At 39.7% G+C, this 18,909-nt stretch overlaps 1 protein-coding gene across 2 annotated transcripts in view; it reads right to left on the reverse strand.

Moving 5' to 3' along the window:
- The window catches only part of KIF5B (kinesin family member 5B), a 31,698-nt gene extending 12,872 nt beyond the window's left edge, over positions 1–18,826 (reverse strand). For both annotated transcript variants that reach the window (XM_085538869.1, XM_085538868.1), the window contains exons 1-14: positions 18,480–18,826; positions 11,344–11,431; positions 10,055–10,128; positions 9,368–9,472; positions 8,972–9,020; positions 8,628–8,683; positions 8,445–8,532; positions 6,631–6,755; positions 5,957–6,061; positions 5,373–5,518; positions 3,746–3,894; positions 2,254–2,447; positions 1,752–1,820; positions 596–802 (exon numbers count right to left, since the gene is read on the reverse strand). In XM_085538869.1, coding sequence (XP_085394995.1) covers positions 596–802; positions 1,752–1,820; positions 2,254–2,447; positions 3,746–3,894; positions 5,373–5,518; positions 5,957–6,061; positions 6,631–6,755; positions 8,445–8,532; positions 8,628–8,683; positions 8,972–9,020; positions 9,368–9,472; positions 10,055–10,128; positions 11,344–11,431; positions 18,480–18,605 — 1,581 coding nt within the window. In that variant the 5' untranslated portion in view covers positions 18,606–18,826. The remainder of the gene's footprint in view (positions 1–595; positions 803–1,751; positions 1,821–2,253; positions 2,448–3,745; positions 3,895–5,372; positions 5,519–5,956; positions 6,062–6,630; positions 6,756–8,444; positions 8,533–8,627; positions 8,684–8,971; positions 9,021–9,367; positions 9,473–10,054; positions 10,129–11,343; positions 11,432–18,479) is intronic.
- Positions 18,827–18,909: the final 83 nt, after the last annotated feature.

The following is an 18,909-nucleotide window of genomic DNA, read 5'->3' on the forward strand; positions in this document are numbered from 1 at the left end:
CTGTCGAGCAGATCTGCAGTTATTCTGAACTGTTGTGGAAACAGCAGCTGCCCGTATGCTCAAAACTTTTCTGCTCTTGGTTTACCAGTTTTAAAAGACAAGTGGGACATTTTACAGCAGAAACATTCCAGTGGTGCCAAAGGACAGTTACTGCATGGGTTTGCTGTGACAGACTGAGAATGACAACATCTTAATTTTACTTCCATATCCATCTCTTGGTTCTGTCAACACAAATCAGTACCAAAACTGTGCAGTCATCTCTGAATGACGCTGAGAAGACTAACACAGCTTCCACAGATAGTTTCACTAAACATATAAGCACATTTTGATGCAGGAAGAAACCTTTCAGGACATATTGACCATGAAAGAATTTCCACATTTTCATACAAGAGAGAAGAAGTGAAGATAGAAAGAGCCTTAAAGAGACTATCAGCCATTTAGGCAATCATATCAGTTGCATTCTGGTATTAAACAAGTTTTAGACTTGTTTAAAAACTCTTGTTTTCTCCTTGAAAAGAAACCTTTGACTTCAAGAGAGATAGGGCAAGAAAAATTTATACGTTGATATTCTCAGTAATCCGATCCATTTTCCTACCGATTTTTGATTGAGTTCATCACTAAGCAGTTCATACTCCTTCGCCTTATCTTCTACTTCCTGAGACTTCTGATCATAATTGACAGCTAACTCTTCAAGAGCTTGCAGCACTTCTTTCACTTCCTCTTTAGAGGCATCATTTTCAGCCTGAAGGCGATTCAACTCAGCTTGCAGATTGTCTTGGTCCCGTCTAGTTGATGCTAGAAGCTACAACAATGACAGAAGTATTTAAATAACAAATCCTTAACAAGCATAATGCATTAGTAAGTGAAATCAGCATGTTTTTACCTATTGAAACTGCCTGTACCTACTTTTTATTTTTTATAGTGTCTAGCATAACAAATCAAGGACATTAAGTATAGATACAATGAAATACTTCCAGAACTCTTAAACTTCTATAGTGTCTGCAAAATGGAAATGATTACAGACCAAGGCACTTCAGGTTAGCAAATGAAAACACACACAACATTACATGTCTTCAAAAGAGGGGCTGAATATTTCTCATGAGTCTAAAACTGTCAACAAACGAGCTCCAACTTTCAGCATTCTCAACTCATTTCCTTCTTGGCCAATACATCTTTATTATTATTATTATTATTAATACTACTTAAAAATAAATAAATAGCATTTGCCATTTGCTCCAACATCTTTGTTCAAATAAATTGATCTGTGTTTACCCACATAATTAAGTTATACTTATATTCACATATTGTCATTGGCATTTTGAATATTTCAGTAAGTACATCCTTAAACAACAAAGATGTCCCTTTCTATTTAGGGCCATTAATATTCCACACATACCCGCTGTCCAACTTTCCTGCTAGTACAGCAATACTGATTATAGTCAACAGTAGAAAACATTTCTTGCAGCAAATCAAAGTATCTTCAGTATTGACAAATTGCTAATTTTGTACAAAGATGACAACAGCCTATGTCTTGGTATAAAGTATTTCACAGAACTGCAGGGATTAGAAGGAACCTCTTCAGACCATCGAGCCCATTACCCCTACTAAAGCAGGATTCCTACAGCAGGTCACACAGGCTCCTTTTGTCTTCATGGATACTTAGGGTTCAACTCCCTAGTCATAACTGTGGCCCATTAAGAATTTCTCAGAGTCAAAGAAAAGCAAAACAAAGGTACAAAAGCAATACTCACTTCTTCCTGATCCAACATTTGTGTTTTCAGTTTTTCTACCAGCTGGCTCTGCTGATTAATTTCTTCATCCTGCAGTTGAAGAAACTCTGTTCAATAAACTGACAAATACCATGGAGAAAAACAAACAATCTAAGAGAAGGTCGCATCAGGTGCATAATCTTCCAAGCTCTAAGATGACTGGACAGCTCAAAGCAGTAAAAGTAAAGAAAACATAAACACCCGTATAAAACACTGAGCTCCAAAGACAAAATTTTTCCAACTGTGCTTTTAGAAATCTTCCCCAACCTATTTTAAACTTCCAGAAACAATTCAGATTTAATGAGAAGCAATTTTAATATCATTTACTCAGAACTATTGAATTAGAGTAGGTGCTTCTGGCAAAAGTTTAAACAAGCTGTAGTAACAAATGAATACTGACAAATTAAGTCATTAAACCATGACATACCTAATACATTTCAAGAAGCATTTCAAAGAGGTCTTATGTTAAATAAAAAAGGCACACCTTGTCATCCAGTTGTTTGTATAATTTAGCAATTTCTTCCTCACATTTTCTTCTCTCGGCATCAGTGAAATTGCCAGTTACTCCAATCGTGGTAGCTGGTTTATCATTAATAACGGTAATATCCTTGTCCACCGCAAAAGCTTCTAAGTTGGCCTTCTCCTTGTCAAACTGCTCATCAACAGGCACAGTCTCCCCTTAAATAAAGGCAAACAATTATGAAGTATTTTTAGCAGAGTTGGTCATCTTCCACCAAGCATTATCTATTCTCTAAATGCATATTAACCATAGATCTGTACCGCAATCAAGTGCACAGCTTCCATGGCCAAAATGACTACCCCATCACCCACACTACCTCTTGCTTATCACTGAATGTTACATTTCACCCAGTTGCTCTGCTGTAGGCTCCAAACCTTACAACAAAATATCTCCCATAACTGCACTGCAGACAGAAATCCTCCTTATCCCCGCTACCTTTGCCAGTCCATCATGACAGGTAGCCATATTTACTGCTAAACTGATTTGCTTTGTTAAAAGTATTTCCACAGTTATACTTTTATGTTTCTATGCTCATCAACACTTTCCTGAGAACATCTCACTACTTTCACATTTAAAAACAAGTACCACATAAGAATTTAGGCACTTCTCTGGTAAATTCAAAGTGAATTCCTTGGTGTCTTATTACAAAGCATTTTATGCGGCCCCTGAACGATATGGGCTCTTTCCAACATTCCTGTATGGTATGTGAATATTCTGGAAGAATTACACTTAACATTTCAGGTGCTGTCTCTACATAAGACAGGGAGGAGGAGAAATAAATGAATTCTATCCCCCTCAACTTAAGTGAGGCCATTCATTTTATTCCTCAGATATGCACGAGAATGTGGTGAACAAACTGTCTGATTCATATGACGTATCACTTTATGATGGCAAAATCATCTGAAACAGAAAACTCCAGAACACATCCAGATCTTAAATCTTAAGTTCACACGTGTTTATCTTGCATTTTGCCAATCACTTCAGTCCAAAAGTATCCAATCATTCAGAGAGAACAGGCACACATTCTGTACTATTAGCAATTTCTTTTTCTTGCCTATAGAAATGTTTGAGCTGTAAGGAAGGATGAAGTCTGACAATACTGACTTGAATTTTATATTTTTTCACAGTTTCTGCACTGACAGTTAATATGATTCTTCACTTCCAGATAAATTCTTTAGAAGGTATCTTGATCTCATTTTGCCAGTAAATCAGGCACTGAAGAACCTCCAACCAACACACTTACAGGCATTTTTGCCAGTATGTGATTACTCAAGTTGTTCTAAATCCAATGAAAAATAGTTAGCTTCAACAGCAGCCTAATATCATAGCATTAATATTCTTTTTAATGTTTGGCATAGTGTTCTTCATTTTTTTTTGGAATATTGAAGAGGAAACTGAAGAGTAATTTAGCATCTCCTTGTCCAAAGTGTGCACAATGAAGAAAACTGCTTCTCACCATTCCGCCATCTGTTGAGCTCATTTTCCAGCCACTGTATGGTGTTACGCAGTGTCTTGTTTTTCTCTTTTTCTTTCTCATACTTTTTCTTCCACTGTTCTGCAGTGAGCTCAACATTGACACAGACTGTGTTCTTAATGGTCTTTGCTCTACAAAAAAAGAAAAACTTCTGAAACAGATTCTATTTTCTACAGAAGGAAATTATGTTAAAAGCATGAACAACTCCTACCTCTTCCAAAAGCTCATCTCCACACGCTGTCCATTTGCTAATTGTTCAATTAGATTGATACAATTGTTAATGGACTCAGTAATGTAACAGGCATAGAGAAGACAGAAAAAAAAATCTCAGGCCAGTTGAGTTGGAAAGAAGCAGCTGCATACTTTAACCTGAATTGGGACAGCGTACAGCTTTGAATAAAGACTCACATTTACCATACCCAACAAACATTTTTCTAGTGGACAGCATAATACCTTCAGTATGTAAATCACCTAGCATAAGGAACAGCTCCAAAGTTCAGTGACTAGATCTGCATTAACCAAAGAGGTGCATGAGCATAAAGTACAAATGCATTTAATTCAGGTGATACATTCAGCCAAGCAAACCTCATCTCCAGAGACAAAATATCAAGGACTAATACACTCTGACGACATTAACATGTAGCTGTTGCATTAGCAATGCACCTGGCTTACATCAGTAACTTATGTATAACTTCCTACCAAGAATTATCCCCTCCAAAAGATGAAAGCAGAAAAAAAAAGCTTATTGGTAGACAAAAACCCATCCCTGCCACCGTCATGACTCTTGTAAGTTTATGCAAAGCCTTGGTGGGAGATGACTACTACCAAAAGGCACATCATTTCCTACTGAACTACGTAATATTTATTTAACCTTTAGTTCCTACCTGAAGCCTGAGGGCTTCAACAGAAACTTAACAACCCCAGAAAGCCGAGTTAATACACCAGACCAACTATGGTCACTTGAGCAACTCCCGAAGAAGGGACAATGAATCTAACAAACACAGCTACAGTTGGAAGACACTTCCTCATACCTGAATGCTACAAATAGTGCAAGGAAAGAAGCTCCTAGATTCTAAAAGGAGACCAAACTAGAATTCCAGTGCAGAACACAGTCATCATCCCACACCTACTAACTACCCATATTCTACCCTATTTTTAACAAGTTCTAAAGTCATGTAGTCTACCTTCCATAATAAAAATCTTCTCCAAATAAATAAATAAAATTGAAAATTACATTATTGAACTAAAATGGAAGAGAAAAACACATTAAGCATGAGAAATACTGATGGCTTTCACAGTGGTAGAACTAAAGGAATAAAGTAAACATTGTAATTAATTTGCTTTAGGAATCCTGACTGGGTAGCTTATTCCTCACTCTGCCTTTATTTCTAACAGCTCTCTATTAAGGGACGTCTACTTTTGCAATCAGCATCAATCTCAGGTCTCACACTACATACTTTTTAAAGAACACCTTCACTGCTTTGTTTATTGTAGAAGGTTTGTTTTATCAGCCAGTGTTAGGCATGCAAGTGCAGTGCATACACAGCACTTAAATTGCCTTATGAAACTCTGTTTCTTACCTCTCTCATCATTTAAGTCATATACTCACCTTTGGCCAAACAGAAGAGTAGATTTAGTTTCAGATTCGTTGTATGAAGATGGAGAACAGCAAATAACAATAGTGGTTCTACAGTTACCCCCTAGTGAATCTTGAAGGATTCTGGTCATTTTACTATCACGATATGGAACATAGGTCTACCAAGAAAATGAGTAAAAGAATCAGTCATTTCTCTTTTTTTCCTCATATTATTTACACTGTTGAAGAGCTGTGCTTTCCTTAGGTCTGACTTCATTAGGAAAACGGATTAAATACTACTTTAATCAATGTAACATTCAGTTGAACGTGCACAGAGTGATCTAAAATCTTGTTTTTATGCTTGGTAACTTGTGGAGTACAACAAAGCTTACCACTTGTTTAGGCCCCTTAATAGTAAATGCAACTTTGTTATTTATCAGTGACAACACAGTACAAGTAAACCTTATTATTGCAATGCATTGATGTAACTGAATTAGTTTAAAAGACTCCATGCACATAATGATCAATAAAGAATTTGTCTATAATATATCATACAGAAATACAAGCTCTTAACACTCAAGTACAAAAAAGGACCAAAAAAAACATAGAACACTTACACTGCTTTCAGCCAAAGCTGAGATGACATTTCCAAGAGCAGATAAAGACTTGTTGATGTTCTTAGCCTCATCCAGCACAGCACCTTCCGCCCCAGTTTTGCTAACCTAAAGTATGTCAGTAAATTACTAAACATTACTTCAGAAAAATCACCTTCCATATTTAATATAAAACTTGGATACCAGATCTTAAAATGCATAAATTACAGTGCATAAGGAAAATAACAGTAATATAGGATAAGCAGCATGGTACGTGTTTCCTTCTCTTCTTTAAGCCACAGACACAGCAAGCTGAGCTGCCATTTTAAATAAGAAACTCGGTACCACTATCAAGTGCAAACACAGATACTCCACATCCATAAATAGACTCTTGATTCCAGTACCTGGCTGGCCAACACACCCCTTTTTTTTTTTCCCCCACTCAGATACTGAGATTGAACTCTAGCCTACTTCCCAACCTCCTCCATATTTACAAACCCTCACTGCAGAAATGCAGAACAGCTTAGAGATAATATCTAACAGCCAATAAAGACTAGGATTGGGAAATCAGAATTCAGAAACTAAGTTAAAACACTTCACAGATAAGAATTGAGCAGTCGTTATTGTATTACTGTAAAACATTTGATTGTAAAGAATGATTTTTGTTTTTCAAAGCCAGAAGAAAAACAGAACGTTACCTTTTCGCTCCCTGCCAAGTCCACAAGATAGAGTTTTCCACTTAGTTTCTGTTCTGTTTGAGTATTCTCTTGCTTTACATTAATAAGAAAAATACTATGACTTCGAGAGCTGTGCTCGTTCATATCTGCAATTAAAACATATAATTGATCAAAAATAACGGCAGAAACGATCTAACTTGGCTAAACAGCATCTTGCTAACAGAGAAAGGAAAGATGCAAAGCTAATGAAACAGTATACAGCTGTATCATCATGACACAGTAAAACTGAAGGCAGTAGCCAACAGTATCATCTAATTAAAGATACCACCCCCTTTGTGTTTTCTGTTAACATCATAAATTCACGGATAAGATTTGGTAACTTGTCAACTATGGAATTCACACATTTAATTTACTGTATAAGAAAAGAAAGCATATTTGCATTACAATACCAGAGTACATTTTTGTTCGTTTACAGCACATCACACTTACATCCTTTTGTGCAAATGTCAAGCAGATGGCCAAAACTCCTTACCACCCTTTCTGGTTTAAATGCTTGTTCTGCATGTCTCATTGCAAAGGTGAGCAGTAAAAGAGACTCATGTCAAACCTTAAAGATTATTTTAATGAAATAACAAAAATCTGACCTGACTGCAATCTGAATGACAGTGTCTGCCTACAAAGCAAGTTTGTGGACAATACCAAGCTGAGCAGTACAGTCAATACATTGTAAGGAAGGGAAGCCATCCAGAGGGAACTGGGCAGGCTGGAGAAGTGGGCACCTGAAAAACTAATGAGGTTCAATAAGGCCAAGTGCAGGGTGCCGCATTTGGGTCAGAGCAATCCCAGGTATTTATACAAACTGGGTGAAGATCTCCTTGAGAGCAGCCCTGAGGAGAAGGACTCGGGGACCCTGGTGGATAAGAAGTTGGACATGAGCCAGCAGCGCATGCTTGCAGCCTAGAAGGTCAACTGTGTCCTGGGCTGCGTTAAAAAAGGGGTGGCCAGCAGGGAGAGGGAGGTGATTGTCTCCCTCTTCTCAGCTCTTGTCAGGCCCCATCTTGAGTACTGTGGCCAGGTTTGGGCCCCCCAGTACAGATAGAACATGGAGCTCTTGGAGCGGGTCCAGAGATAATGGCCTCTAAGATGACCAGAGGGCTGGAGCATCACTCCTATGAGGAAAGGCTGAGGAAACTGTGCTTGTTTAGCTTGGAGTAGAAGGGCAGGACTTTTCTTAATGGAAACATTTTCTCATGTCCAATTCTTAACCAAGGAATATAAATATATTTTTCTTTATTATTATTTTGTTTGTTTTTTTTTACCAAATAAATATCTGGACAAATTTCATAATTTGGTTCTTGAAGATTACAGAGTTATTTCAAATAGAAATAATACTCTGCGCACATCTCAACTTACCTCCTCTTCATCTCTGAAACACAGGCAAAATAAACACACAAACAACTCCTAATCCCAACCCTTTGGGGAATTCAAAAGCCTATGGCATGAATCCTTGCAACTCATCTGCGCACCTCAAGCCAAAGAAAAAATGGGATGCTACTTATACCTGCAGCATGTCAGAAACTATAACCTGATCAGCTTTTCTTACAGGCTACAATAAAATAAAAAGCCTAATTAACATCATTAGGGGAAAAAAAAAAAACCAAAAAAAAAAAACAACAATAAATTGAAAGGCTTGGTACTTAAAGACATATCACAACTGGTTGCATAAAACCTTATCAACAACCTGAATTTAGTTCACCATCCTTGCCTTATGGTATGTTTTAAGACATCAGGAAGATAACTGATAAAGCACTAAAGCAGGTAGGGGTAGTACTTACTTGTAACTGCTACATGTCTGTTTGATTTTCCTTCATCTATAGTATCCATGACTTCTTCCGGACTACATACAAAACGTTCTGTGCAACCCTTTAAAGTAATATCAAAATAAAACAGCAATGAGCCAGAAGAAAATGGAGCACAGTGGAAGCAACAGATCAAAACAGTATCAGAGCGACACTAACCTTTACATAGGGAACTCTATTTTTGTCTTCATGAACAGAAAGATTGGTCTTTGAAACTGGAAGAGAAAAAGTTCTAAAGCTGAGGTACGTATGATTCCTTCAGAGAATGAGACATTTACAGCAGATCCAAGTAAAAATGGAACATACATCAAACAACCGCTACTGCAGCTACAGTTGCATTATATACATTAGCTACGTGTGGTCTCATTTTACTGCATCTATATCAGAGATGGGCTACTTATTAACATAACACATATGTCTCAGTATCATCCTAAAGCTTTTGTTCTTTAAATCTCTCTACCAAGCAGTTTACTTCCTATACCCAAAGTAAATAAGAAACTTACCATCCAAAAGGTCCCTTATTTTATCCAAGTATATTTCAAAATACGACACCTAGAAGTGTGAAACAAATAGCATTAGAACACAAAAATGTTCTTCAGAAGGACTCAGTACAAAAACCACGACCTCCCATGTACTGCCATATCTAGTTGACAACCAGGAGGACAAACTAAAACACACAGCACTGCCACAAGTTATCAAGATAGCTACCATCAATGTTTAATGGAAACAAGATTAAAGTGCTAATGTAATTATTCTTTGAGAAGAGTCAGTTTCTGAAATGACTTGTCTTCATATTTTCCAATTCACAAGCATTTGTAACAGATATGGAACATCCATTCTGCAACAAACTACTTCCACTTTTAATATAGATTAAATATAGGAAATAAAGAAACCATTACCTTAATATGAAACTCAAGATTCTCATCCATAGAGTAAATATAATTAAAGATATCTTGTACTATTCTTGGAATAATTCCCATTCCATCTGGGTCGTGAAGCTTCCCCTTTTAGAAAAGGGAATGAAAAAACATTAATACTGAATCCAACAGCACAAAGTATTTGAAGGCAGAATAAAAAGTCAAACAAGATAGCTCTGAAGTGTTGGTGGGTAAAATGCACTTATGTTTATCTGCAAAGGAAGCTCTTAGCCATCCACTTAGGGCCAGAAGTTGCTAGAAACAAAAAGAACAGCCTCAGAAATGTCACACACAAAGATGAGAAATCTACCATGAACAATCCTGCTTTTGATAGCTGAATAAATACAGTAACTGCCATTCTCACATATGAAAAATATTTTAGGTATCCAAAGTTTGTAATAGAAAAGAAAATGAAAGATGCAGATGCTTCATTTCTGGAAGTGTTCAAATTTAGGGTGGATGGGGACTTTAGGCAACTTAATCTAATGAAAGACTTCCATCCCCACTGCAGAGTAGTTGGAACTACTGATCTTAAAAGATAGTTTCCAACCTCAACCATTCTATGATTTCATAAAAACAAGCCAATATCTCATCTCTAGGAATATAACACCACTGTGGTGAAAAGAGATGAAAACAATATTAGAAGAAAATAATTTTAAGTTGCCTTACTTCCATAGTGTGCGTCTTTCCAGATGATGTCTGCCCGTAAGCAAATATTGTACCGTTGTATCCCTCAAGTACATCTAGAGGAAAAAAATATTTTCATTAGGACTGATTCCCTTCTCCTAAACAAAAGTCAAATAAAATAGAATGTGAGCAATTCCTAAAATGTTCAGCAAGTTGAGCCATTCAGTGACTGAAAAGTAAGCGCTACAATACTTGGTGCTGGGAGAGGAAGGCAGCAGTGTTCTCCCTTAGCACTTTTAATGCAGTCACTACAGATTGCATTTCCAGAAGCTGTATTAGAAGCAGCTCCTTCAGCCAGCAAAACACAACTTGAGAGTTGGTAATAAGAAGTAAATGAATACAACTGCTACATTGTACAGACAGCCTTTGACCATTTAAACAAATTGTATTATGCAGTACATTATTTGCTGCCTTCACAGTAAAGCTGGAGTATCTGATTATTAAGAGAATGAGCTAAGCTAAAAGTTTCCAGCATCTTATCACTTGGCCATAAGCTTATGTTTTAAACCATGAACAACTCAACAACTCTGAGTTTCAGGTTGAAGGGTAAGGGCCTTCAACACTTCACTCATCTGGTCTTGCCTCTAACAGCTGATAGTTTACGCACTCCTAAGAAGGCTTTGATACAGTTGTTTTAAAGCTGTGTCAATTGGAACTTGTACTGATCTACTTAAGAAATGAATCAATTTTATTTTGAGGGAGGTACCTAACTCCTTAATAAGGTACTTCACTGTAGTATAACCTTCTCTATTAGAAGACTTGAGCCCCAGAAGCCACAAAGCCATTAGACAGTTCAAGTTTAGAGAGAGTACACTCTGATAAGCACTGAAATCAGGTAACTCATAATTGCAAAGTTAAAACAAAACAAACATGATGTTTCCCAAGTTTCACCTTACATTCCTCCAAACAAAAATAACTGTTTTCTGACACCAATTAAAAAAAACTACTCATACGAGTTGTTTTCAAACAGACAGAAGCCTATCCTTTATTAATTTAAGGCCAATTGGTTTAACCTCTAGCAAGATCTGAAAATAAAAAATAAAAATCAAACTAACAGGTAATTATCATCAAATGCTGCAAACAACTGGAGAAGTGGGCTCAGTATTGACATCATGTCACCTCAACTAGAGGATGATTTTATACTCTGAACCACGATGACTGTTATTAAACATTCAGAAGGTAAACAGGAGCAACAGAAGGTACCAGATTTCAACATAAAAACCCACACAAATAAGGTGTTTCCCAATAACAAAGAGTTCATCCCACCTTACCTTTGACAATCTTTTTAGCACAGTCATTGTATACTTGCTCCTGGGATGTGTTTGACTGGAATACACGGTCAAATATATATGGCTTGGACTGCAAAATAAAAAGAAAGGCTGTTAAAAAAAGACCACCTGGGAAGCACAACTGAAAGGTGTTTGTTCACACAGCTTAGAAGCAGCCTACATGGTCTCGGTCCGATCTCGTGTTTTATTTTAAGTACTTGAAGGATGCAGTGAGGAAATCGGCTTATGTATGTGTCTAAATCTTCACATGTTTACTTACAAATAAGGCCTTGAATTCAATATGTTTGGCTTTTAAGTGCAACCCAAACTATTTTCCATAACTACACCGCTACACGACCTCTACTCTACTTACACTGTAAACCAGTGCTTAGCATCTATACCTCTGAGAAAACTTCATTCTTCTCCACTGCTTTGGCAAAGCCAAATTATTAAAAACAACTCGTATCACATCACACACAATATGCCTTCATAGTATTTGTTAACAATCTTGAACCAAAGGAAACATCCAGGTCACCTACAGTCAGCACAAGGAACATTTCCTCATGCATGATATCCTTACAATAAGGCTCTGTAAACAGAAGGAAAAGGCCACTTTGCAGGAAGGGAACCTTCCAAAGATTTCTTTAGGAAAACACTGAAAGAGGAAGCTCTGACACGGCTTTATGAAAAGAACTGGGGATTTGGTAACAGCTGTAACAAGCTGACAGTCCATAAAGATGAGTTATTAAGTTCATCTTACTAAGCTGAAAATTTCCTAGCACTTTCAGAGTTTATTAATATCTTTGCAGACAGCTGAGGTTTCCAAGTGCCTTAAGTCAATTCCTACCACTAAACTTACTGTAACTGTTCAATGCTCCATTTGGCCTATGTTTAATTCATTATCATCCTTCCCCTCCCCCAAGGATCCTGTGGGACGGCCTTCCTGGCAGCAGAACAAGTCTAGCTTCCATCTATTACCCACCCACTCACCACATTCCCTTTCCCAGCCTGACCTTCCATTTGCCTTTTAATAACATCTAGCGTAACACCAAACAAAGCTTTTCGGAGCCAACTCATATCACTCTGCTTAAAGGGCTTGAAATTCAGATAGATGAGCTCCCTCTTGGAAAAAAGAAAATAATTACACAGTTCACTGTGTAAATATGCTCAAGAAACCACAAGACTCAGTAGGCAGAAACTATCCCTAAGGTGCTGAAGTCTGAACATTTGTTTCACAGTAGGGAAATTACAGGCTTTCTCATTTACTCATTCTAGCTTCAAATACACCTCAAACTTGTATGCTCTACAGGTGGAACTCGGATCTCTGTGTACACCAGAAGACAAACAAGCAAATCCAAGTATCCCCAAGGTAAGAAAATGAAAGCCGAGAAGTTGTTATGTAAAAAGTCACCACAGAGAACACTCATTTTAAGTTCTCTTTCTCACTGACATCTGTAACTTCAAAAAGCCTCCATCACCATCACCATCATGGGACACACTGCGAGCCATCCACATCATAAGCATGAGGCACATTTGCTTCGTGCTCAAGTCTGTCTGCATATTTCTACACACTGAAATAATACCTATTATCCATAATAATAGAGATGGAGGATCACGTTTACCACAACACATTGGAAAAATCCAGATGGAAAAGAGAATGTCCAAGAGGAGAATGCAGCTGATGCACCAGGGGGAATGGATACCCCTCAGGAAGACAATGCCAGGCTTCAGATGTAGATCCATGTGAAAAATATTATGTTCAACAAGGCCAAATGCAAGGTTCTGCACCGGCAAACCCCAGGATCTGTCCAGACTGAGGGAGGCCCTGAAGGAAAGGATCTGGGGACCAAGGATGAAAAATAAGATATGGGCCAACCACGTGCACTGGCAGCACAGAAAGCACTTTGCTGGCTTATATGCATGCTGGGCTGCATAAAGACAAGTACGACCAGCAAGTCAAGGGGGGCAATTATATCTCTCTACTCCAGCCTTGTGAGACCCCATCTGCAGTACTGCATCCAGTCCTGGGGCCCCAGCACAAGAAAGATGTGGAGCTGCTGGAGCAGGTCTTCCACAAGGAAAGGCTGAGGGAGCTGGGACTGTACAGCCTGGAGAAGAGCCGGCTCTGTGCAAAGCACACTGCCTGCCAGCACTAGGAGGGGGCTCCCAAAAAAAGACAGAGAGAGACTCTTTACCAGGGTGTGTAGTAACAGCTCGAGGGGCGACTGTTTTAAACAGGGAGGAGACTGGATAGAAGAAAAATTCTTCATGGGGGTGGTGAAGCATTGGAGCTGATTTCCCAAAGAAATTGTGGATGCCCCAACACTGCTACTCTGCAGCCTGTAGGTATCTGCAGCTCTGGGAAAGCTCTCCTGCAAGTCAGTAAATGCTGTTTAGAAGAAGGGTGCTCTTTTCTTACCTACTTTTCTGGCAAGCAAAGGCTGACTGAACTACACTATTGTTTTCTACAAGGAACATTACATTTACTAATTCAATAGCAACCCCTAGACATAGAATACTAATAGATTATTTACTCAAACAGCCATTTAGATGCTTTCTTAAAAGAAGAGAGATAAAGCACGTTATATAATTACTGGCATATTTTTTGGTTTACAAAATGCTGATTTGAAGAACAGCACACAATGACTGCCATAGATTAGTAAGAACAGGGAGCCAGACTACAAGGACTTCACTCCGGCAATATTGCCTTTAATTGGAATTTGTCACATGCCCGGCAGCTTTCACTGTATAAATAAACAAGATCAATTCCCCTCAACAACTGCTACCAATGGAAGCGCAAAATGCAGTAATTCCAACCAAAAGAATCCTTAGGAATGATGCTGCTTACACCACTTGTTACTTCCCATTTTAGGGGGTGAAAAGTGGTACCTTTGTTTGCCATGTTCTCAGCATTATACTTCTCCAGATCAATCTCGAACTTCAAAGCACTCAAAAACCCAACTGTGTACTTCCCTCCCCCCCAGACTGCAGTATATTGCTTTATAAAACCCATGAAAAACCCACTTCATCATCAGTGAATCAGTAGTGAACCAAGTAGGTTCAACTAAGCAGGTTCCAAGATAATCATGTTTTAAGAATACAAGTTGCATCTAATGCTGTTTCACACCAATGGCAGCTGCAGCACTACATCCAATCACTATTCTTTTTTAACAGTTTACTTTTTGCTGTCAACAAAGCCAAAATAGCATTACCTAGATTAACTCGCCCCAGAAAGTCTGGTCATTATCTTTAAGGGATTAGTCATGAAAGATTAAAGTGTGGGATATTTTTTCCTACATTGGATGCCTTTTCTTCCCCAAGGAGTAAATCATCAGGTGACGTGAAGGCCATGAACAAAAAGAGGCCCAAGCAGCCCTACCACAAGGTGCCTGCAGCAGCGGCAGTACTGCTTCTGAAATAGGGGGCTGCTTGAACACACTCCAGAAACGTTCAGCAGATCTTACTAAAACCCAATTAAGAAATTAACATGACCTATAAGTGACACCAGGAACGTCAAGCAAACAAGCACAATGCTGACTTCACTCCAAGGAGAGGATATTTAACATTCACATTCATTTCTTGCCAATTAGCCGCAGGAAAACTTTAGCTCCCATAACTGCTGCGCTGAAGGGATGCTGTACCACAGCAAGAGCTCAGCAAGCACCTCCATGGCCCCTACAAAACACTTCTGTCAACATGATTTATCACTAGTTGAAGTGAATGTGAACATAGGGTTTAAGTTCAAGTACAGAGATACGCTGTTAGAGACCAGCTATCATCCTCCACTTGCTAGAATGGACTACTAAAACAACATCATAGCTATCCATGCTTAGGTTAAAAGAGGCTGAAGCAAGAAGGGCTTACCTTCTGCCTTTCAGTTTTGCATCTTTAATAACAAATATTCTTCCTATCAGCACAAAACATGTTAACCAAAACTCACTGAACCACCTCTGGAAAGTATGAAGACAATGGCCTGACTCAGTTCTTCCTATTACTAAGCAAAGGTGTTACTGCTTGAACACACCTATCAGAGTTTTCTTCTTAGCTCTGTGCTGACACAACTGCAGCTGGTACACGACAGTCAGTCAACCTCCACTCTTTTTGCCTTATTTCTCTTATTTCTGTGCAAATATTGTAAAGATTATTCACATTCGTACTTGAATTGCACCAGTTACTTATTGTAATGGAAGCAGTGCTTACCACACATACCAGAGTTACTAAAAACTCCATTTCCAGCATGAGAACAGAAATTCTGCAAAAAGAGTTTCAGCAAAACTTTGTTTTACTGTTTCTTCTAAATAGAAAAATGTTGCCGGCATAGAAACAGTCCTTGAGTTTCAGAACAAAAGACAAACATGAGACAAGTGAGTTGTCTTAAACGGATACGTAGCCACAAAGTCTAATCCTCCTTCAAACACGGCAAAGCTACAATATTTGCTTTCTGTTAAAGCAGCACAGCAACATCTGCAAAGCCTTCCAACATCCACCACCTCACAGGAGAGCAATAGTAAGAAAAAGCTCTGAAGGAACAGTCTATCCAGCTTCACATTGCTGTCTGCAATTCACACTTGAAGTTGCAATCTAGGCATCACGTATTTCCATTTGCACTTCTAATTAAATACTGCTTTCTTACACACTAGCAAAATAATAATTAAAAGAACATAAATTGCTTCTTTTACTCACGTGGGCCAACACCTTTCTGCCAGCAATGCACGTGAATTACATTTTCATTCTGAATAATCTACTACCAAAAGTGATAGCAAGTCTTATTATTCTGTCTCTCACGTAACTCTCATTTGCTATCCAATATTAGTTTAAAAGGTAATGAAAAAGAAAGCTGAAGGTCTCAAGCTCTTCACAAGGGTTACACCTCACTCCAAAGACATATGAAAACACAGGCAGGCAGAGTTCTTTTGTCTTAATACTCACAGAAATAAGCCATACACTGTGATTGCTATATAATAATAATATGGAGGGCAGACAAAGGGATACGGGCCATTAGGGTGAGCACCCAGAATTCCTCACCACTGCCATCAGCCAACGGCACTGCTTTCAGTTTAGGCACCAGTTGAAAGAGCTCAAGTGTGACTGTATCCAGCAATTCATCTTGTGGGGAGTTTTAAGATAAGCAGTCTCGTGTTTGAAAGAATAAAGAACATGATCATGTAAGTTTGTTATTCCTCCACATTCCATTCTACTCAAAAGCCTGAAATTGTTGAGTAAATTGCTGTCAACTTTTGTATATAAGGATATTTATCATATTTAACCTAAACATCATACTCATAGCAAGTCACCCCATTCTCTATTTTAACAGAACCCTTCTATTTATTTTAATGAGAACCATTCAAAAATACTCAGTAAGTTGTTTGAGTGGAAAGATGCATCTCAGTTAATGATTTAAATATTTTTACTGATGTAAAAAAACCAACACGCCAACCCCTGCAAGGACAGTACTTGGTTTCCAAGGTCTGCTCTTCCAAACAGACTGACAACATCCCCCCACACTGCCCAAATGCCCGAGTTACAATAAAGTGCTTTATCTAATACAAATCAAAACGACTCCCTCCTCGAGAAAAACGGCCATGTCAGTAATTAAGCAGGAGCCAGGGAAAGAAGGGGGAAGGGAAGACAGATAGCTCAGAGATGGCGAGGGAGCCAAGGAGGGAGGAGAAGGGTTTGGCTGTAGTCACGGACTCCCTTCCCACCCGCCTCCACAGAGGAGTCAGATGTGCAGTCTGCCACAGACGTTCCTTCCGCAATCACCCAGTTCTCAGCTCCTATCTGCCATTCCAGGCAACTCCCAGATATTGTTAAAGAAGCCTCCCCTGCTTCAGCGCAGACCAAGTGCACACAGGAAGGTGAAGCCCTTCAGGCTGCTCAAGACAAGGCAGCCGAGGAAAGCAGCTACAGAAGTGCCTCAAGTACTGCTCAGCAGGCAGCCAAAACGACTTTCAGCAGTAAATACAGAAACTATCAGCTGATAGCAATCAAATGCACAGCTCACCGAGGAATGCTTTTAGAAACTGCTTCACAGGGAGAACTAAGAACTGTCTCTGTTACCATCTGTCCTTTGGCAGTTCCAGCAGGCACAGGAGGTGGGTGATTCTGCTGCTCTGTTAGGAGGTTCAAGACTTTGCAAGATCTGTCAGTTTGTTAAGAAATATCTAATGATAAAAGAAGTCCCACTGGTTACAGTTAGTGCCTCAACTGCTTAAGAAAGTGAAGTTCCAGCTTTAAGAACATCAGCTGTGTCATATACCTGTTACTATAAAAGCCAAAATGTACAGGACATCAATCATCAATCCTACATACTAAGATTCTGTGAAACAAAACTCATATATCGTCTCCACTATGAACTGTACCAGCTTTGGAGGTTTATTCTTCCAAACACAGCAAGTCCCTGGCTTGGGACAACTGGAAAAGATGTATTTTTGTTAGTTTGCTTGTAATCAAAGAAGAAAGCTCCTAAGTGTGGTCATAGCACTGGATGTTAACTCCCAGCCAAGGCCCAGCACAGCTCCCCCCCGCAGCCCTGAGGAACGGCCTCACACTGCTCCACAGACATCGGGCCACCACAGCCCTATTTTTATGTTAAATATTTTCAGTGTATTTAAAGAGCATGTGAGTGTTTCACAGGGCACATAAGCAACATCTTTTTTTCCTTTTTTTCCCCCTCCTCTAGCCCATGAACTACTTCATGAAGATAAGAACTATTACTTGTTACAAAGTCACAAGACATCAAGATTCCTAAATCTCATCCTGGATTTTGAAGAGAACAAATGTTGTCACAATGAATGAACGCTCACTCCTTGAAGCCAGACCATTTGTTCTAATTAGTTTCTCTGTTTTCCAGGCTCGGATCCTTGCTGAGTTTACCTACACAAACTAAAACACGTACTCGACTATAGTGATCTACCAGCTGCGAAAAGCCCCAAATCACCTCAGTTTCATAAGCCCAACAGCTGCAGGCTCGTGGCATTCCGTGTTTAATGGACAAATGGAACAAATAGGAGCACTAACACTTGGTAATTCGTACTAAAAAGCAGCACGTTATTACAGCACCCGAAACAGACGGAGCTGTGTGAGGGCCCAGCCGCCCCTCGCCCCGCGCCCCCCGGCCGGCACCGCCCCTCGCTCACCGCGATGACGACGGTGTCCTCGCCCTGGAACTTGGCGACGTACTTGTCGCCTCGGGTCACCTCGGACTCGTTGAGGGGCCTGAAGCGGCACATCACTTTGATGTTACACTCCGCCGGGTCCGCCATCTTAGGCCGCCGCCTCCGCCGCCCGCGGGGCGCTCAGCTTCTCCGCTGACCTGCTCCGCTCCGGGGCTCCACCAGCCGCCGTGCCGCCACCGGGAGACCCGAGTCAGCCCGAGCAGGAAGGAAAAGAACAGAGCTCCTTCCCGGCCGCGTCCGCCGCGTCCCGCTCTCACTTCCTCCCCAATATGGCAGCCATGGCGGCACCCCCTGGGCCGGGCGCAGGCGGGGCAGAGCGGGGTGACGTCACCCTCTGCAGAGCCCGGCCCTGCCCGCTCGGCTGGGGCGCGCCGCGCATGCGCACTGCGAC

This window comes from Coturnix japonica, chromosome 2 (genome assembly GCF_054131305.1).
Source record: "Coturnix japonica strain WE chromosome 2, WE-NBRP24, whole genome shotgun sequence".
Lineage (NCBI taxonomy): Eukaryota > Metazoa > Chordata > Aves > Galliformes > Phasianidae > Coturnix > Coturnix japonica.